Source organism: Ceratotherium simum, chromosome 25 (assembly GCF_057802395.1).
Source record: "Ceratotherium simum simum isolate JZ-2026a chromosome 25, ASM5780239v1, whole genome shotgun sequence".
Lineage (NCBI taxonomy): Eukaryota > Metazoa > Chordata > Mammalia > Perissodactyla > Rhinocerotidae > Ceratotherium > Ceratotherium simum.
Genome location: NC_141924.1, coordinates 33,216,157 through 33,233,971, shown reverse-complemented (window position 1 = coordinate 33,233,971; position 17,815 = coordinate 33,216,157). Strand labels below are relative to the sequence as shown.

General features: G+C 38.1%; 1 protein-coding gene across 4 annotated transcripts in view; it reads right to left on the bottom strand.

Annotated features, from left to right (window-relative positions):
- The window catches only part of ZC3H11D (zinc finger CCCH-type containing 11D), a 38,926-nt gene extending 22,520 nt beyond the window's left edge, over positions 1-16,406 (bottom strand). For 2 of the 4 annotated variants that reach the window (XM_087448598.1, XM_087448596.1), the window contains exons 1-3: positions 15,692-15,745; positions 13,521-13,640; positions 12,738-12,858 (exon numbers count right to left, since the gene is read on the bottom strand). In XM_087448598.1, the coding sequence (XP_087304724.1) occupies positions 12,738-12,858; positions 13,521-13,640; positions 15,692-15,745 (295 nt within the window). Of the gene's footprint in view, positions 1-12,737; positions 12,859-13,520; positions 13,641-15,691; positions 15,746-16,376 lie in introns of those variants that run through there. The other 2 variants (XM_087448597.1, XM_087448599.1) reach the window with 2 other exon arrangements.
- Positions 16,407-17,815: the final 1,409 nt, after the last annotated feature.

The following is a 17,815-nucleotide window of genomic DNA, read 5'->3' as shown; positions in this document are numbered from 1 at the left end:
ATTTTTTTTGTCTCTTTTCACTCAACGTTATAACTGTGAGATGCATCCTTGTTTGTATATTTCTCTTAAATTCATTCATTTTCATTACTTCATAGTATTCCATTGAATGGATGTACCATAATTTATTTATATATTCCACTATTATTAAACATTTAGGTTATTTCTAGCCTTTGGCCATTACAAACAATGCTGCTGTGAACATTCTTTTATGTGTATCCAGATACACATGGGAATGAATTTTTCTAGGATATATGCTTCAGAAGTGGAATTGCTTGGTCCCTATGCATAACTTTATCTTGATAAGATAATGCTAGACTGTTTCCCAAAGTGCTTGTCTCAGTTTATATAACTAATTACAGCGCACAAGAATTCCTAACGCTCTTTATCGACAATTGGTAGATTTTTTAATTTTTGCCAATGTAATGGGTGTGTTATGATATCTCACAGTGGTTTACATTTGCATTTCCCTGATTACTAAGAAATTGATCACCATTTCATTTGCTGATTGACATTTGGATTTCCTATTTTTCAAGTGCCTGTTTATGCTTGCTGCTCATTGTTCTATCACAGTGGTTCTCAACCAGAGATGATTTGACCCCCTCTCCCCTAGGGAACATTTGGCAAAGTCTGGATTTACTTTCGATTGTCACAACTGGGAAGGTGCTATTGACATCTTGTGGGTAGAGGCCAGAGATGCTGCTAAACATCCTACAATGCATAGGATAGACCCCCCACCACAAAGAGCTATCCAGCTCCAAGTGTCAATGTCTGTGCCGACACAGAGAAACTTGTTCCATCATGTTCTCTGTCTTTTCTTTTGATTTTTCTTCACATATTGAGTTCAAGTCTTTTACTGGGGTCACAAGTGTTGCAAATATCTTCTTCTATTCTATGGTTTATCTTTTCACTCTTTTTTTGGTGAACACAAATTTTAATTTTAATGTATCCAAATTTATTCATCCTTTCTTTAATAGTTAATAATTTTTGTATCCTTATTACCTTCTGAAATCTTTAAAGATTGACCTTTTACATTTTGGTCTATAATCTACCTAGAACTGATTTTTATGTACGGTATGAGAGGAGTCTAGTTGTCCCTCATTAACTGAAAGACTATCTTTTACCAAGTGCTCAGCCATGCCACCTGTTATAAATCAAGCGCCCATCTCTGCAGGGATCTGCTTCCAGCTTTTCATTCTGTTCCATTTGTCAATTGTTTAGCCCTTGGCCAATACTATGCTGTCTTAATCTCTATTACTTTATAGACCTTGATATCTGGTTGAAAAGTCCTATCATTTTGTTGTTCTTCAAGCAGGTCTTGAATAGTCTTGGCTCTTTGCATTTCCATATAAATTTCAGCACCTGGTTGAATTTTGATTGATATTATTGTGCTTATTTTCTCTTTTAGTAGATGGGTATCAAATCATTATGGCAATTCAAATATCATTGGATTCATTTACTATCATGGGATTATTGTGGACACTTCCTATCTCTATTATACAGATGAAGAAATTGGGCCAGAGAGATAGTAAGTTTCCCAAGGTTAAGATGGCAAGTATGTGGCAAGTTGAGCTTTTACCTCAGTCTGACTCAAGAGTTCTCCATCTTCACTTCTTCTGCCTCCAGAATCTAGATCTGAAGCTTCTGGGGCGAGTACAGTATACGGAGAAAGCCAACTAGCCAAGATCCAAGAGTTGGCAAGGTAAGCCCAAGATCAAGCTGGATCTGAGATCAGCTCTGTCCCTAATCTCTTCAGTTACATGAACCAATAATTTCTGGTTTTCCCTTAAATCAGATTGAGTTTGGTTTCTCTTCTTAAAATCAGTGGTGCGCTGGAGTGGGCTCAGATCAGCACACAAAGACAGACTGGTAAATTTTCAGGAATTTTGCAAGCCAATTGACATCACATTGGTAGCTTGAAATGATCTATGGTAAGAGTATTTGCTCCATGGAAATTGGGAAATGCTGCTTTTGGGGTGGTGGGGAGAGCAGGGTGTGGACAGCGAAGAGAGCCAGTTTTTAAATATTTAACAAAACACCACTGCTTATGACTAAGAGAGTCTTGTTTAATATATATGATAGACTGTCATGTCACGGCCAGACATTTCAAAAATTAATAACTATTTTCTGTGCTTTGTCAATTTTCAAAATAAATTCAGTTCTTTTCATATAGATGTCATGTGTGCTGTCATCATAATGCAGTGTCTCCTGCTATAAATCCCTTCCATAGGTGGAATGCAAATGCAAAGGCAAAACACGTAGGTTAGAAGAATCTTTTGCATAAACAATTCAATTATTTTTAACCAAATAAGTTGTTTTTATTCATACTCTCTGGGAATTGGGTACTATACTTCCTTTTGCTTGAAAGAGTAAAAAAAGTGCTTATTTTTGTAAAATTCACAGAGCAGAGGTTCTTATCAATTCTTTTTCTTTACTTGTCACTAATTCTTTAAGAACACCCACAAGAAACGGTTTGGTTAGGGCATTAGAAACACTTGCATAGATTTTAAAATACACTGATTCACCTTCTTTGTAGTATTCTTGCCAAAAATGTTTAATTTAAATCTAATCAGGAGGAAACAAATTCCCATTTAAGGGATATTCTGCAAAGCAACTGACCTGAACTCTTTAAAAATGTCAATGACATGGAAGACAAAAAACAAAAAACAGGGAAATATAGATATTAAAGAGATGACAACTAATTGCAACAAATGATGACTAATTGGATCCTAGATTGGAAAACAAAACAAAACAAATAACTCTAAAGCTATACTACTCAACCTGTGGTCCTGTGAACCAGACAGCTTGTTAGAAATGTAGAATCTCAGGACCTAGCCTAGACATACTGAATCAGAGTGCAATTTCACTAGGTCTCCAGCTGATTCCTATGAATATTAAATTTTGAGAAGCACTGCTATAATGAACAATATGGGACAACTGGGGAACTATGAGCATGGATTGAGTCTTAGACATTAGCATCATATCAATGTTAAATTTCCTGTATATGATAGTCATTTGTAGTGTGGTTATGTAGGAGAATGTCCTTGAAGTTAGGAGATACATGCCAAAGTATTTAGGGATGAAGTGTCAGGATATTTGCAACTAATACTTAAAAGTTCAAAAAGGGGATAAATACGTATTTGTACATTATATGCATATACGTTAAGTACAATAGAGAGAAAAGAGAAAGTAAATAGACACATTGTTTATTTGTGAATCTGGTGAGGGGTACATAGGTGGGTGATCATTGAACTATCCTGTAACTTTTCTGTAGGTTAAAATTTTTTGAAATAAAAAGTTAGAGGAAAAAAGTACACTGAAGGCTGGGCTCCAACACCCATCAGTTTAATTGGTGGCCTAGGTGGTGACCAGGAACTGTTTTGGGTTTTTTTGTTCTTATTGTTGTTTTTTAAGTTCCCCAGGTGATTCTAATTGGCAGCCAGAGTTGAGAACCTCTGGATTAGGCAAACATCAGATGGGGTACCTGAGCTTCTGGGCTGCAGATGATGAAAGGAAATAAAGTTCCACTGATGTGTAGCCAGAAATAAATGGAGAAAATAAATTGAGAGAAGGAAAGAAGAAATCTTAATGGAAATAAGCATAACTCAGAAATGTTAGAAGTAGTCCACTGTTTACTGTAAATTAAAGAGAAAAAGGGAATCTTCTATTAAACGTAAAAGACCTTAATAGTTTCAAAAGGAAGGCTATGGAGTAGGGTAGAATAGAATTAGCCCCTCAGGAGGAGGAAGCCAGAATTGGATGGTCTTGGGGTGGGTCCATTCAAATGACCAAAAGGTCTAGGTATGCTTGAAATGCCATGTCTGCATTTTTTGTGAGACAGTTTTAGAGTCGGACAGAACTGTGTTTGAATTCAGGTACTGCCACTTATGAGATGCATTATCCCGCCTAAGATATTTAGCCTCTCTAGACCTCAGTTTCCTCATCTATAAAATAAGGATACTAACTCCATCTACTTTACAGGCTTTTGTGATGGTTAAATAAAATCAGGCATGCAAAGTGCCGGCACAGTGCTGCCACACAGAAAACACTGAATATAAGAGATTATTCAAAAACACGAGATATGAGATTTTCTCATTTCTCATAACCCCACTTCATTTTTTAAAAATCATAACTATGGAGCTGGCCCCATGACCTAGTGGTTAAGTTCGGCGTGCTCTGCTTCAGTGGCACAGGTTTGTGGGTTTGGATCCCGGGCGTGGACCTACACCACTCATCAGCTATGCTGTGGCAGTGACCCGCATATAAAGTAGAGGAAGTTTAGCACAGATGTTAGCTCAGGGCTAATCTTTGTCAGCAAAAAAATAAAAATAAAAAAATCGTAACTAAATTTGCAGTTTATACAGTTCTAAAAAGCAAGTTTGTGCAGGATCAGATGTGACTAACTTATGTTAAACCTGGAGAACTAATATTTGAGTATCTGCTCCTATTTTTGCCCTTTTAGAAGCACTTTGGATCACGGATGAGGACAGACACAGTGTCCAGTCAGGATGGAGAGTCTCTCATCCAAACACAAATTGTTCCGGGGTCGCCATTGTGTGGCTAATGCATTTATTTAACCCCTCTTCCCCTCCTCCAAAGAGGAAACAACTGAGTTGAACAGTTTTGTCCCTCATAACCATTAAGAATTGTTTTACTCTGTGTCTGACCCCTACACAAAAAAAATTAGTTTGTGCTTTACCGACTCAAATATTTAGGTCAGTCTTCATTAAACCATTTAAAAACCATTTGTTAGAGAATGGTTTTTCAAGATTTAGAATTAAAAGTTCATGCATACATATTCATTTAGGCTAGACCTTCTAAATTGAACTGACCCAATGTTCATTTAAAGTAGTCAAATAGTCGGTTATCTAAGGCATCTCTAAGACATTGTCTTAGAGTAAATAAAAACCAAATTACCTCATTCAGTTGTTCATTAGAGAATAACATGGCAACTAGCCAAGGGGATGAGCAATTGCTTCAACATTTGAGCTACTGTTTTGAATAAATTATCCCTTAGGAAACTTTAGGGAGTTTCTTAAGAGAAATGGTTTGTTTGAGGACACTGACCTCTAAGTACACTATGGGAGAAAGAACTACTTACCACACGTGCAAAGAAAATATGAATGTACTCAGAAGTGCCTAGGCAGTTCTTGTAATTTCTCATGTTTTCTCAGCACCATCGTTTGGTTTAGCAGCTATTTGCTTTTAAACTTGGAGATGACAACCAGAGGGATTAGGCCTCTTTTTAAAATGTCTGGTTTAGCAACATCTAAATGAAGTCTCTTTCAAAAGAGTCCAAAACCTTTTTTAATTTGCTGGCAGGTTAAAGTTTAAATTGCAGAAAGACTAACTGGCAGTTTTAATTCTCAGACAAAAAAGGCAGGACTCTTGATAATTGGACTTAGTGCTTAAAGATAACACACAGTGGAAAATCGACTGATGAAAAGTTGCTTTTGGCAAGCGCCTCATTCTGGAAGAGCACAGCTGGTGACTTCGCATTGCTGTGGCTCCAACCCACCCACTTAATATGGACCACACGATGGGTCTCAATTCCTCCAGCAGAGGCCCTAGAAATTTTCGGGGGTTGCACATTTAAATGTCTAAATTGTATCTTATTTTAACCTAAGAGACAGAATTACACAAATTGTGCAATGCTATGTGTGAATCAACACCTACTCAGTTATATTTTGCTACAAAAAAATTGTCATAATCCCACCCTGAATTTATCAATCACATGCACTTACTGAAACATAAAAAGTTGGATTTTAATAAAGCTACAACTTTATAATGTAATCTTTGTCTAAGGTGAGAAAATGATGGTCCCAGTTTTGGTTAATATGAACTTTGGTGAACAGATCTTCCTGGAAATATTGTTGGAAATATTAGGTCTACAAAAGGTCAAATTATACTTTCCGAGGTATTGAAATATTTCCAAAATGGACAGATGATACGGTAGTTCAATACATAATTCAAATGAGCTTGGTACTTTCCTACAGTCTGGAAATTGAACCCTCTTTCTCAGAGCACAGAAATGTGTCTGGGCAGAGGGAAAATAGTTTCCTGCTTGAAACAAACACATACTGTTTAGGCCTTTCTAGGGTAGAACTGGCCTCTATGTGAAAAGTAATGCTATGTTTCTATGTTAGGTGCTTGGGATTCATCATCAAACAAAATAAAGCTTCCTGATCTTACGGAACATTCATTTTATAGCAAAGAGTCAGACAGGAAACAATAGAAGCAGTAACCAGGTAAATTATATTGTATCTGAGAAAATGATAAGAGATACGGCAAAAAGAAAGTAAAGCAAGGCCAGAAAGATTGGGAACGTGTAGGGAGGAGGTGGGAAGCCTGACTACTTCCAAATAGAGTGATCAGGATTGATGTCACTATAAGGTGACATTTGAGGAAGGTCTTGAAGAGGTAAAGGAGATAGCCATAAAGATATTGAGGGACGAGCATTTCATGCAATCCCCTAAAGTAGGAGCATGCCAATATGCTCTAGGAAAAGCAATGAAACCAGTGTGGTTGGAGCAGAGTGAGCAAGTAGAAGAGTCGTGAGAGACAAATTCCAAGAGGTTACAGGGCACCAGATCAAGCAGAATCATTTAAGTCTTTGTTAAGACTCTGATATTACTCTGAATAAAATGAGAAACCATTGGAGGGGTGACACTTGATTTATGTATGAGAGTACCACACTGGCTACCGTGCTTTTAACTCTCACCAGCTATTGTGCTTTAAACAGACATAGAGGGACAAGAGTTGAAGCACAGAAACCAGTTAGGAGGCTATTGCAGTAATTCAGGCATGAGATAATGATGGTGGCTTGGCCTAGAGTGGGAATAGTAGAGATGATGAGAAAAGTCAAATTGTGGCTATATTAAGATGGTAGGGTTAACACGATTTCTGTATGGATTGGATGTGGGATATGAAAGAAAGAGGGAATCTGCAGATGATTCAGATGACCTGAGCAACTAGAAGGATAGAATTCTCATCAAACTGAGATAGAAGGGCTACAGATGTAGCAGGTTTGGGAGTATCAGAGTAAAATCATGAGTTAAGTTTTGAGCATGTTAAGTGGGAAATGTCTATTAGTCATCCAAGTTGAGTTCAAGCAAAAAGTTAAAGATAGGGATCTGAAGTTCATGAGAAAGGTCTGGAATGAATATACAAATTTGGGACTCATTGACTTGTGGATCATATTCAAAGCCATAAGGCGAGATGAGACTACCAAGGGAGTAGACAGAGAAGAAAAGAGAACAAAGGACTAACTCCTAGAACATTTCACATGTAAGAGGTTGTGATACCAGACCTGATATCAGTTCCCCTACATTAAACCCAGCATATATGGGGTTAAGACCAAAAACACTCATCCCCTTTCCCTGCTGCTCTGTTACATTCATATGCAAATATCATTTTTTAAACCTTTGTATCCCTGAAATTCACAGGGCAAATAGAAGTTACAAATTGTTAGAGCCCAGGTGGCCTCATGCTAACATTTTGGCTAGTTACCAGTCCTCTGAAGTTTTATTTTATTTTATTTTATTTTTTCTGGTGAGGAAGATCAGCCCTGAGCTAACAGCGGTTGCCAATACTCCTCTTTTTGCTGAGGAAGATTGGCCCTGGGCTAAAATTAATACCCATCTTCCTCTACTTTATATGTGGGACGCCTGCCACAGCATGGCTTGACAAGCAGTGCACAGGTCGGTGCCCAGGATCTGAACCTGCAAACCCCAGGCCGCAGAAGCGGAGCACATGAACTTAACCACTATGCCACTGGGAAGTTTTATTACAAGAAAACTGATATCCAGAGACAAGGAGCTGAAGCTTCCCAGACCCCAACTCCTTAGCTTCCTGGCACCAGAATTCACTATCCACACACAGAGGCAGACAACCAAGGACACCCACCTGCAGATTCCCTTCTCTCGCCATCCTCCTCCCTGCAGACAGCCTCAAAAAGCCAAATGCAGGCTGGCGGGAATGTGCCCACCTGCAAGGCCACATGCTCCTCTCCCCACCTAAAACCTCAAATAAAAACCACTACCTTTTTTCCTTCGAGGAGGTGGATCTGAGTTCTAACTTACTCCCATCTCCTCGTCTGGCTGCCTTTCCATAAAACTCTCTCCTTGCCATAAGCCTGGCGTTCCCATTTTTATTTTGGTCTCTCTCTTGTGTGGCAGGTAAAAGAACCTGTGTTTGTGGCTGGTAACAGTTGAGGAAAGAGGAAAAACCAGTAAGAGAGAGTGATAACAGAACACTAGAAATGTAGAAGTAAAACGAGAAGGGTATGGTGTTCTGGAAGCTATATAAGGAAATGACATCAAGGAGGAAGGGGTGATCAAATGTGTCAAATGCTGATTATGGTTAAAGTCATGTAAGGACTGAGAATTGACCACTGGATAGAACAATCTGTGTATCACTGGTGAAAGGGGCTAAAAAGCCTGATTACCGTGGGATTAAGAGAGAATGGGAGGGGAGGTTTTGGTGATTGGTGATAGCAAGAATAGATAACCATTTTGAGGAGAACTACAATAATAGAAAAGAAAAAATGGGGTGGTGCCTTGTGATAGAATGGGTCAAGAAGACGGAGGGTTTTTTTTTTTAATTAGAGAAATAAATGCATGTTTGTATGCTGATAGGAATGATCCAATTAGAGTGGAAAAAATGATTACATATAAGAAGGAAGAATTGTTGAATCAGCATCCTTGAGTGGACAAGAGGCGGTAAGATCTAGTCAACTAATGGAAGGTCAGGCTTTAGCTGGGAGTATGGATCTTTGGTAAGAGTGAAGAGGCAAGTACAGATGCTGATAGGTGGGTAGATGTAGTGATAGCTTCTCTTCTCATTACCTAAAGTTTCTCAGTTCAGTAAGACACAGGTGTAAGGTCTCAGTAAGACCTGAGAGGAGGGGTATGAGGTTTAAGGAGAGGAAAGAAGGTATGAAATTACAGGCTAAGAGAGTTTGGATGAACAGGGATTATCAGGTAGTATGACTGGCAGTCAGCATTAAGGTCTCGTGAGGTTTGTGGTCATGAATTTAACCCAATCAGCACAGTTGTGTATTTTTCTGCAGTTATGTTCAGCTGTAATGAATTCAGGCTCTGAGTAGGTAGACAGTTGTGTTTAACCCGCGTTACAGTTGTCAAGCAGGTATAGTGAAGCCAGAAAGTAGCAAGAGAGTGGAGAGGGTGTGCAAGGGACAGATTACCAGATAGAGATGAGGGAAGATATCTAGGGAGTGACAGATCGTGAAAAGTTGGTACAATCAATGAATTGGAGGTCCCAGGGGGTTCAAAGCATTGTTTAAGTCAGGATTCTAGAAGGATTGAAACAGAAAAATAGGCCATAGGGTGAAATGCATGTCATTGAGATCATGCGGTGGGGGATGCTAATTAGCATTTTGAGTACAACTAAGAGAGAGTGACTGAGATGGGAGGAGGATAAGGTCAGTAGAGGAACTGAGTTCAAGAAACTGAGAGGCAAGGGTGATGGATAGACCATATATTTATATATTAAAATCACCAAGAATTGACACAGGAGTACTGTTAGAGTCACAATGAGTCAAGAGTTCATACTGTTGAAAAACGAGGAAGGACATTGACGGATGTAGACACAAGCGAAAAACAGCAACACTGAGGGGTAATAATGATATAACCTGCTGACATGAGCTATAAGCTGGATGGCTTTAGGGAGAAGCGACAGAGAACAATCTGCAATTGGTAATGAGGACCAAGGAAATCTTCTACCTCCTCTCCCAGCCAAGTGGTACTTGAGGACTGGGAGAAAAAACAGCCACCACTTGGAGAGTGCTGCAGGACAAGCAGGGTCCTCAGGGGGAAATTACTCTTACACTAGAGCAGGAAGATGAAGGGAAAGTTCAAGGAAAAAGTTGAGAAAAAATTCTGCTGATAATGGAAAGTTAGGGAGGGAAGAGTGAAAGGGATCGGATAAGGACAGGAGTGCGTCACTTGAGAAAGGGGTTTCTGGTATTGGGTGACGTGAAATAATAAAAAATGCAGATATTGGTTTCTTCCCCCAGTTCCTAGCACAGAGCTCCTAAAACTCGTGCAATTTCCTAACTAACAAGCTCACTGGGAGCATCTGTTGTTCTCATATTTGGTCTTTGACCCTGGTTCCTGACACAGAGCTTCTAAGTCCCTTGGAATTTCCTGAGTGATAGGAGAGTCTTTTGTTCTAATGAGGTGACTCTTGGTGGGCTCCTGGATAGCTTCAGGATGGGGGCTGCTCACCAGAAAGACCAAGCCATGATTAGAAGCCTGGAACTTTCAGCCCTACCCACCCTCCTCCAGGAAGGGGGAAAGGGCTGGAGATTGAGCTAATAATTAATCATGCCTACATGATGAAGCCTCCATAAAAATCCCAAAAGGACAGGATTCAGAGAGCTTCCAGGTTGGCGAACACATCCATGTACGATGAGGGTAGTGCACCCCAACTCCACAGGGACGAAACTCCTGTGCTTGGGACCCTTTCAGACCTTGCCCTATGTACCTCTTCATCTGGCTGTTCATCTGTATCCTTTATAATATCTTTATTTTATAATAAACTGGTAAATGAAAGTGAGCACCTTGCTGAGTTCTGTGAGCTGTTCTAGCAAATGGCCAAATCCAAGAAGGGAGATCATGGGAACCTCAGATTTGTAGCCAAGTTAGAAAGAAGTGGTGAGTAAAATGGGGACCTACTACTTGTGATTGACATCTGAGGCAGGGAGCAATCTTCTGGGACTCAGCCCTTAACCTGTGAGGTCTGCACTAACTCTGGTTAGTGTCAGAATTGAACAGAATTGTAGGACACCCAGCTGGTATCACAGAGAATTGCTTGGTGTGGGGAAAAAACCCCGCCCATCTGGTGTCAGAAGTGTTGTGAATATGGTAGTCTAACCACTGGCCCATTTAGAGCCAGCTTGAACAGATCTCATCTCCTATCAACAAAGTGATTAAGGATTGTCTTTCAGAAAAATTGCAAAGTCATGTTGCCAGGGTGTGCCCAAAAGAAGAAATCGTGACCTGAAATGACCTTAGAACCAAAGATCCTCCTTTCCACAGAACATAAGGACTGGGACACCACCTGAACTTGAAAGCCAGACTCTTATCAGAAGCGAGGGTTCCCTCATTCAGGAAGATCCGGTGTTAAAATTCCTTCCCCGCCTCATGCAAAAATGTCTAGAACCCCATCATAAATGTTTAGAATCTCATCATAAAAGTTTAAAACCTTACTATAAATGCCTAAGCCCACCAATCGAAACCTATCCCACCAGCATTTCTACGTGCCAACCTATTCTTCCTAACCTCGTAAATTGTGTCCCAAATGCTGAATCGGGGAGACAGATCTGAGGGCACACGCCCCATGTCTCCCTGGAGATCGATCTTGCAGAATAAAAGCTGATTTCTCCCCTCAAAGGCTGATGCCGTGATTAATTGGCTTGGTTACGCACACCGGGCAGAGAACCCCAATTTTGTGCAGTAACAGTAGTAGTGTGAGAGTAAAGGAGGAACACAATGGAGTGTTTTTCTTTTCTCCTAGATTAACTGGAGGGCAAATAAAGGGCAAAATTTGGAAATTTTGAAAGATAGTAATTTTACCCATAGACCATTAGGAAAGCAAACTATTAACTAGAAATAATTAGTACAATGTTCCTCACGAAATAAAATTACACTATGTGTAAACCAACGGGGCCAAGTTAATCACTTAGTAGGTGCAATAACTTTGATTTCAGTAGGTTACCTTTCAGTAGTCATCTATCCAGCCCCCATCCATCTATCCATACATCCAGTTTTACTGAGCATCTGTGCCCCAGACACTGCACAAAGGATTGGTAAGGAAACTAGTTATGATCTCCATCTTTGTGATGTTTACAGTTTAGTGAGGAAAAGACTCACTGACCAAGGTATTACATGTATGATGAATGCTATGAGGTCAGAGTTTTCCAAGGAATATAACAAGGGGACCTAATTTTCAGCTATCCATTTGCTGAGGATTATCTGAAGCCAAATTTTCAAATCCCAAAGGATTGATATCTTGTAAGCTCATTTCTAGAACTATTCCATCACGAGAAATATGATGCCCATATCAGGAGAGTGGAGTAGCTACAACGTCAGGGAAGCCTGCCATTCTCAACTTCCTAAGAAAGCTTCTCGCATGCACTGTTTTAGGGCATGGTGTCTTCTGTATCCCCTTCCCAGAACCTAGTTTAAGGTTCACCACAGAGTCTCAGCATCATTTAGGTGGATTGAATTGTGCCACAGCTTTTGCAGCAATTTCTCCACAACTGAAGTCTTTGGAAGAACCACATATAGAGCTGCTCTTCTGGAAGAAGTGTGCGATCCAGAGCATGCCCTTGCTCTCCCCACCAACGAGATAGTTTTCTGCACATTCACAGGGAGCAACAGCGAGACCATGACCTCTGAGCTCGGCTCCAGTTGTGTGATGCTTTGCTGAAACAGTTTCCTTCTGCCGAGTGAGGTCAGCATATGAATAAAATCCACTTTAGATACACAGTCAGAGACAGTTGAAGTTGATCTTCGTTCACTTCACCTTATTAGCTACTTGATGGCTCCTTCTAAACTTCATCTCATGATTCTTGATAGAATCATCCCAAATCATCCACTGGCTATTAAACTGCATTACTCACCTTGCTATACTTTATTTAATGTATCGTTTTATGCTGCTATCCCCAAACCAGATTATAATACGGTATGTCTATGCTATTCAAAAATTATACTCACTGCTACTTGGTGGCAAAAATAATCCATTAATATTTCGAGGTTTGCTGTGATAAAAGATACAACTGATCTTCACACAACCAAGAGGCTGAGTTTCCCAGAAGCATGAAATGCTGCAGTTTTGCTAGGCAAAGGAGATGGGGGAAATGGAATGAGCAGATGCCATATTCAAAGTAAATACACGTGCTACAACACAACACAGTGTGACAAAAACTATTGCACTTACTGAGTTAGGATCACACGTGTTTGCCGGTTTTCAGTGTTTCTAAGCTTTGCCATTTAAAAGATTAAATAGAGGGGGCTGGCCTGGTGATGTAGTGGTTAAGCATGTGCGTTCTGCTGCAGCGGCCCGGGGTTCGCAGGTTCGGATCCCGGGCACGCACTGACGCACCGCTTGTCAAGCCGTGCTGTGGCGGCGTCCCATATAAAGTAGAGGAAGATGGGCATGGATGTTAGCCTAGGGCCAATCTTCCTCAGCAAAAAAGAGGAGGATTGGCAGATGTTAGCTCAGGGCCGATCTTCCTCACAAATAAATAAATAAATAAATTTAAAAAATACAGTCTACCAAGAAAAAAACCCCAAAAAGTTATACAAAAATAAAAAATAAATTATTGAAAGATTCAATAGACTCCTCCATTTTTCTAAGAATTTGAGAAAAGTGCAAAATGCCTAAAATTAAGTAGTGGAAGGAAGAATCACTTCTTCTCTATTGTGTTATAAGAGTATAGTTCCATATTATTGAAGGGAGACCCTTTTAACAAACATGATGATGCTGAGTAATTCTACCTGCATTTCCATGTGTCTAAATCTGCAAAGTGGATCTAAACATTTTCTCTCTCTCCATAATGAGCACACAGTGTCACTGCCAAGGGCCTCTTCACAGTGTCGGAAGCGGCACTGGGAACCCTAAAAGAAAAAAAGTAAACAGTGTAGAAAACCCACCATATTAACGCTAGTGTTCCACAACAGTAGGTTGCTAATTAATTCAGAAAATATGAGTAGATCAAATTTGAATCACAAAAAAACATACGACAAATATAAGGCCATAAGTCTAAATTTTAGCAAATTAGTCTAATTTTAGTAAGAGACTGACAATATAATCTAATGATTAAATAGTACAACATGCCACAACTTACTGATAAAATGCTGTTTTTGTTATCAGTTAACCCATATGGTTCACTAAGGATAAATATATGAGACCAGTGATACTCTTGACCACAAGCCAATGACAGAACAACCTCATTTCTCTTTCTGAAGAAAGCCAGAACATTTTTTTAAGAACTACTAGCCATATTCTAATGGTGGAGATGATCTCTATTAATCAATTGTTTCATTAGATACTGTTTTCTTAGTCTATGGAGATACTGTTAAGTGCGTTTATATAGGGAAAGTGAATGGAGCTTAAACTTTACCTTATTGTGGAATTTTATGTAATTACCACATTATGATACATTACATTAAATATATACTTGCTTTATGCACTTGGTCTACAAAGATAAACAACTGTGCCAATACATATACACATCGACATCTTATATACCAATTAAAGCAGATGTGGATTATTTTAATGGGCTGCTATTACTTTTTTTATTCTATGTTTTTTACACGTAGATCCACAGTTGGAAAAACTGCAGGCCGTTGTCTTTTGGGCAGAGAGGTGGGTAACATACAATAAAAATATTCCATCAAGTTCTTCCCTCTTTTGACACATGTTCTATGGTTGTTCCTTATCTTTTACGACCCTCTTATCCTATCTTCACTCTCTCCCCCTTTCAAAAGTGAACCTGCAGATCTCATAGTACAGGGTAGTGGGCAGGGGCTAGATAAACCAGTATTTGAACTCCTGATTCCCTTACTTGTCCATAGTCACAAAGTTAATACATTACTCACCCTCTCTGTGCCTGTTTCCCTCATCTGTAAAAATGGAACAAAATGCCCTCCTCACTGACTGTTGTAAAAATTACATGAGGTAAGGTATGATTGCTATTATTATTTTAATTTACCCATTTAATTATTTATTGAGAACTTACTACTCATCAATCATTGTGCTAAGTATTTGGGGATACAGCAGTGAAACAGACAAAACTCTCTGCCCACATGGAACATAAACTCTATTACTATTTGTCTTCTCAGAGTTTAATCATAAGGTAACAGGCAATAGAAGAGAATCTAATTCTTATGGTCAAAGAGGTTAACTCCATTCAAGTTTCCTGGCAGAGATGAGACACTTTAAACCACCCACATCGTGTCTTTCACTGGATTCATTCTGGCATAAATATGAAGCTCTAAATTTCTACATATACCTGATTTTGTTGAGATCCATTAATCCTAATCTCTTAGATTAAAATTTTTTTTCCCATTTAACTTGATAAACTCTAATTCGTGTCTCGTTAATTTGTTTATATTAGTTCTTTTTCTTTTTCCATGATATTAAACATTTGCTGTTACTTAAACTTTTGCTGTTACTTTACTTAGACTTTTGACAGGGGAAAATTCAGTAACCGGGTTAATGAATTTCAAACAGGAAATCAATTAGATTTATTAAGCTAAGTTTGATAGTGACCTGAATTTAACTCTCTGAATTTATATGACTGGCATCACATTAACCAAATCAGTATGATGCATCACATAACGTTTCAATATTAGGAATTTGATATCTTATTGAGCCATAAAATAGGCAAAAGTGCCACACAAACATCAAAAAGCCACACTCATGTAACTGGCACATATGAAGGTAGTTTCAAACAAATAATAATTTTAAATTATCCCAGATTTTCTCAGAGAAATTCAATATATCAAAAATACATAAGAAGTTTTTACTTCAGATTTTAAATACGTCAAATACTTTGCCGGAAAATAGTAAATTTTGATTCAGCAATGCTAATTATTGCCATATCTTCTTTCATTCTACTAAAAAGTTTAAGCATGTGAAGTACTGTAAACTGTACAATATTTACCTTTATGCATGTGGAATTAAAAAAGAAATAGCAGTCATTTCCAACTTCTGCCATTTTCAACTCTCTTGCGGCTAATCCAATGTTTGTTAATATAAAAATTGCAGGAATACAAATATAAGAACTATCAGTGTGTAAGGGGGAAAAAATTTCTTTTCCACAGTCTTTCAGGCTATCAGTAGTATTCCTTTAAAACTGACCTCCTGTTGACAGTATTTTACACAATAGATAATTCTTAAAGAAATTTAAATTAGAAGATACCTTCTCTAGCTTTGCAGAAATGTTGAAAGTGGTTGCTAGTAAGCACAAACTCAAACTTCCAGAATTTTCCTCATTGTTACCTAATCCATTGTTTGCTCATCAGAAATGACCTCACATGTAACTGTAGTCTAGTTTGCCTTGGTGAATACTTTACAGCATTTCTCTTACTCAATTCTAGTATGTTAACCAAAAAAGGCTAGTAAAAATAAAATAGTATATTTTATCTTTTAATGTTCTGATTGAATATGGAACATTAAGTTCATAATTTTATAATTAAAAATTATTAAGTATTTCACAAGTAAATAGCTATTTTCTAAACCCTCTTATTTCTATATATGGTTTGGAAAGAAAACTAAAACTTTTAAATAGGTAAATACACTATCTATATTCCAAGATAATAAATAAAATTACTTAAATATGTACTCACTGATATCCACTGATTTGGAAAAAATATCATTCAGATTGTGATCTTTTAATTGGTAGCTGAAAATAAACTGGACTATTTATTCATCTTGTAGCTATATTCCATTCATTTTTCATCCATCATAAAAGGAGGAATAGCTTCTTCCTATAGCAGCAAGGTTCCAGACGGTTTGCAAATTTTTAGAATTTGTTGAAAGCAGAATGAAGTGCTCTGATTCCTACAATGAGACATTTCAATTGGCAGTTACTGAGGCCTTTCTTCATCTTAGTATCTTTACTAAAAGAACTAGAACCTAGGAGAAATTAATAAAAATATTCACAGTAGGTGACTTAGAAGATGCCGTAGAGATGACAGATTACAGTAGATCAAAATGTATTTTTAAATTGCAATGTACTTTTAATTGGAAATTTAAAAGATCAAGACATATGGGTTCCCATTTTAGCTAAGTAAAACAGACTAAGTCAGTGTGAACTTTCTTGATACTTTAGGGTAAAAATCTAGGAAATAAAATAAGAAACTAAAATTTAGAAAAGAGTTGTTTGCCGATAACTGTAAATAAGAGAAAATAATAAAAAGAACTAGGCAGTATTAGAAGTAAATAAAGAATAAAGAATAAAGATTTGGCTAAACTCTTGAACATATTAGCAAAGATATATAGTAAAATCTAATATCTTACCTTTTATTTTGGCCTACCTTCTAACTCTAGAACAACAAAATATCCATTTTAAGCACATGGGTTACTTGTGCTTACACCCCTAAGAAATATCTTTAAGTGGTGTTTGCCTCCAGATAAACTCTCTCTCTACCCATGAACGTTAGCTGCATTGGACTATTGGACTATTTCAACTACTGTTACAAAACACCATTATTGCATGATTACATGTAACATGATTAAAGCCATTGTGAAAAATCCATGTTTTACATAGGAGAAAGGCTGAAAAAATGTTTTTACCTATTCAGTTCATTGTGAGTCCATTAGACACAGCAAAAACAGGTCAAGCCAATTTTTTTTTTGTCATTGCAAAGAACAACAAATAGATCTGCACATTTTGGTAGTCTTTGGAATGCCTGGAGCCCTAATTTCTTCTTGTTCTTCTTCTTTTTTTTAAACTCTCTTTTCTTTTCCTTTTCTTTCTTTTCTTTATTCACTTCTTTCCTGTTGTGAAATTCATTCTAGTCTTTCAAGGAAAACTACGACCACATCCATGAGGATTTTTACTCCCCGTAATGAAGAGTATGGGAAATTTGCCTCTGCAGCTGGCGGTAGGCCTGAAAATTCTGTAAGTGTTTTGTGTTGGCCAAGGTAGACTCACATTGAGTGTCTTTCATCTGGTGCATGCTAGAACACTAGCACATCAATCAGAGAAGAAAGTTTTTCTTCCAGCTTTTAAAATCCAACAGCACCACTTTAAGTACCGGGACTGGTAGTCTCCTTGCTGGCT